Raw genomic sequence first — 2050 nt, forward strand, 5'->3', positions numbered from 1 at the left:
CATCTGCTTAAACCAACCAAAACCCCAGTGATACAAGGGATAGATTATGTGATTAAATAAAGTTAATACCCTCAAGAAATCTGGCAATCTGCTGCAATGTTGTTGTAGCTTTGTGCTTAACTTTATAAACCAATTCATTCCTTGGACAATTTGTTGGTGATTGTGTAAACAAAAAACTATTTCCTTAACATTCTTGTATGGATTCCACCATTCCAAATGCTCATACGGTGAACTTCACTAGAGGTAAACTCAAACAGGGTTCTTTCTTTTTGGGTCTGTAAACATAATGTGCAAGGACCAGTTTGTTTTTAATTGATAATGTGCAGGGTAATCGGTTTATATTTGTGTTAAAATACATTTTCTGGAAATAGAACACAAGGCATATGTGGGGAAGTATGAGGTGGAACAACAAATTATTATTTTTTGAAAATAACAAACAAAAAAACACATAAAACATTTCCCTTTAGGAAAGTAGCTATTCACTACATGTGCATCACAAAGGTGACAGGATGACCTGATGGTTTCATTAATTTGTCATGGTGGGCAAAATGACCCAAGACATTTCTTAGATCATACAGAATTCACTGGCCTTCAGTTTATCTCCTTCAGACCTGAATTTTACCTTAGCCTGCATGGGAATGCAACATCCATTTAAAACGCATAAAGGTCCATTGACATAGGCCCATATATTTTTTTAGATCTATCAATAAGTATGTCGTACAAGGTCGTGATTGAATATAAATTGATAGATTAGATCTACCAAAACTATGTAATATGAGGACCTACCTAAAACTAAAGTTGATTGAATGGTCAAATTGTAAACTGTATTGTGACCCCCAGTCATACTGTCTGAAACATTTTTCTTTACACTAATTTTACCCATATAGACATGCTGGAAGAAAACTATAATCATTGTTTTTCTTAAACAGGTATTTCATCACAGCCCTGCGAGGTACTTGTAGAGTGACACCTACTATCGAAGCTCATAAGCTTGATAAATTAAGTAAGGAAGCAAGAGAGCTAAAAATACAGGAGTGGAAGGAAAGACGCCAAAGTGCTGCAATGGCATCCAATCCTAGCAATACAACTCTGAATAGCAGTTTACCAGCAACTCCACAAACAGTGCTTCACAATGTATGTTCACCCAGCCATGAGGACATCCTGCATAATTCTTATAGGGAGACGGACACTTCAAGGTTACATCTGCCAAAGCCTATGCCCAGCGCAGTTTCCCCATCTAAAGGTGTGGCAGATCTTTTGAGGGACACAGAAGAATTTACTAGAGCTAATCATCGCAGATCAGTTAGCACCGTGACTGTTTAATCCTGGACTTTATTGGGAAGATGCACATTTTCCAATGTTATTGTATATAATACTCGGCTGCTGGTTAACCCATATTGGGAAAGATAAAAGAAGTAGATGCTGCCTTTATCACTTCAACTGTGAAGTTACTTTAGACACAAACCTGGAAACAAGAAAGTGACTGATGCAACACAAAACGTTTTATAAAATGAAGGAAACCCAAAAATCAATTCATCCATCCAAATCAATCTGTGAACTGTATCTATATACTTATTTTGTGACACTAGCATTATGAACTGCTGGCATTGTGCAATTGGAAGCAATAGTACATGGTTTAAAAAATAGTTGTGATTTCTGTTGCTAATAGTTGCTATTTCTGCTTTACAACTGCTCTCTTTTAAAGTGCTTGATTTACAGGATGCATTTGCAGGCATTTTCTCTGTTTCTGTAACATTTGTGCCAATTTCTTGGCTGATATGGGTTTATCCAAAAGGCAGTGCAATAATGAAAGCTGAAAAGTAGTAATCTATCACAACCAATAATACTGTATGTAGATCAGAGTTGTAACGCAAGGCACTTGGGTCCAAACCTTCTGCAGGTACTGTATACCTGCAGCAGCCTCCAAAATACCAGGCTCTTATGGCAGGTGCCAAAGAATGCTTGCCCCTTCTTGCCTCCTGCACATACCGATTGGCCAGCGAGTCTGCCCATCACAGTGATGGGTGGGTCTAAATGTCACGTGAAGGGA

At 37.9% G+C, this 2050-nt stretch overlaps 1 protein-coding gene across 1 annotated transcript in view; it reads left to right on the forward strand.

Moving 5' to 3' along the window:
- Window positions 1-1323, forward strand: part of ATP10B (ATPase phospholipid transporting 10B (putative)) — a gene marked incomplete at its 5' end in the record, with an annotated part of 70402 nt that extends 69079 nt beyond the window's left edge. Inside the window, one exon of the mRNA XM_018571373.1 lies at window positions 930-1323. Within this exon, the coding sequence (XP_018426875.1) occupies window positions 930-1323 (394 nt within the window). The remainder of the gene's footprint in view (window positions 1-929) is intronic.
- Window positions 1324-2050: the final 727 nt, after the last annotated feature.

This window comes from Nanorana parkeri, unplaced genomic scaffold (assembly GCF_000935625.1).
Source record: "Nanorana parkeri isolate BGI_ZX_2015 unplaced genomic scaffold, ASM93562v1 scaffold1745, whole genome shotgun sequence".
Lineage (NCBI taxonomy): Eukaryota > Metazoa > Chordata > Amphibia > Anura > Dicroglossidae > Nanorana > Nanorana parkeri.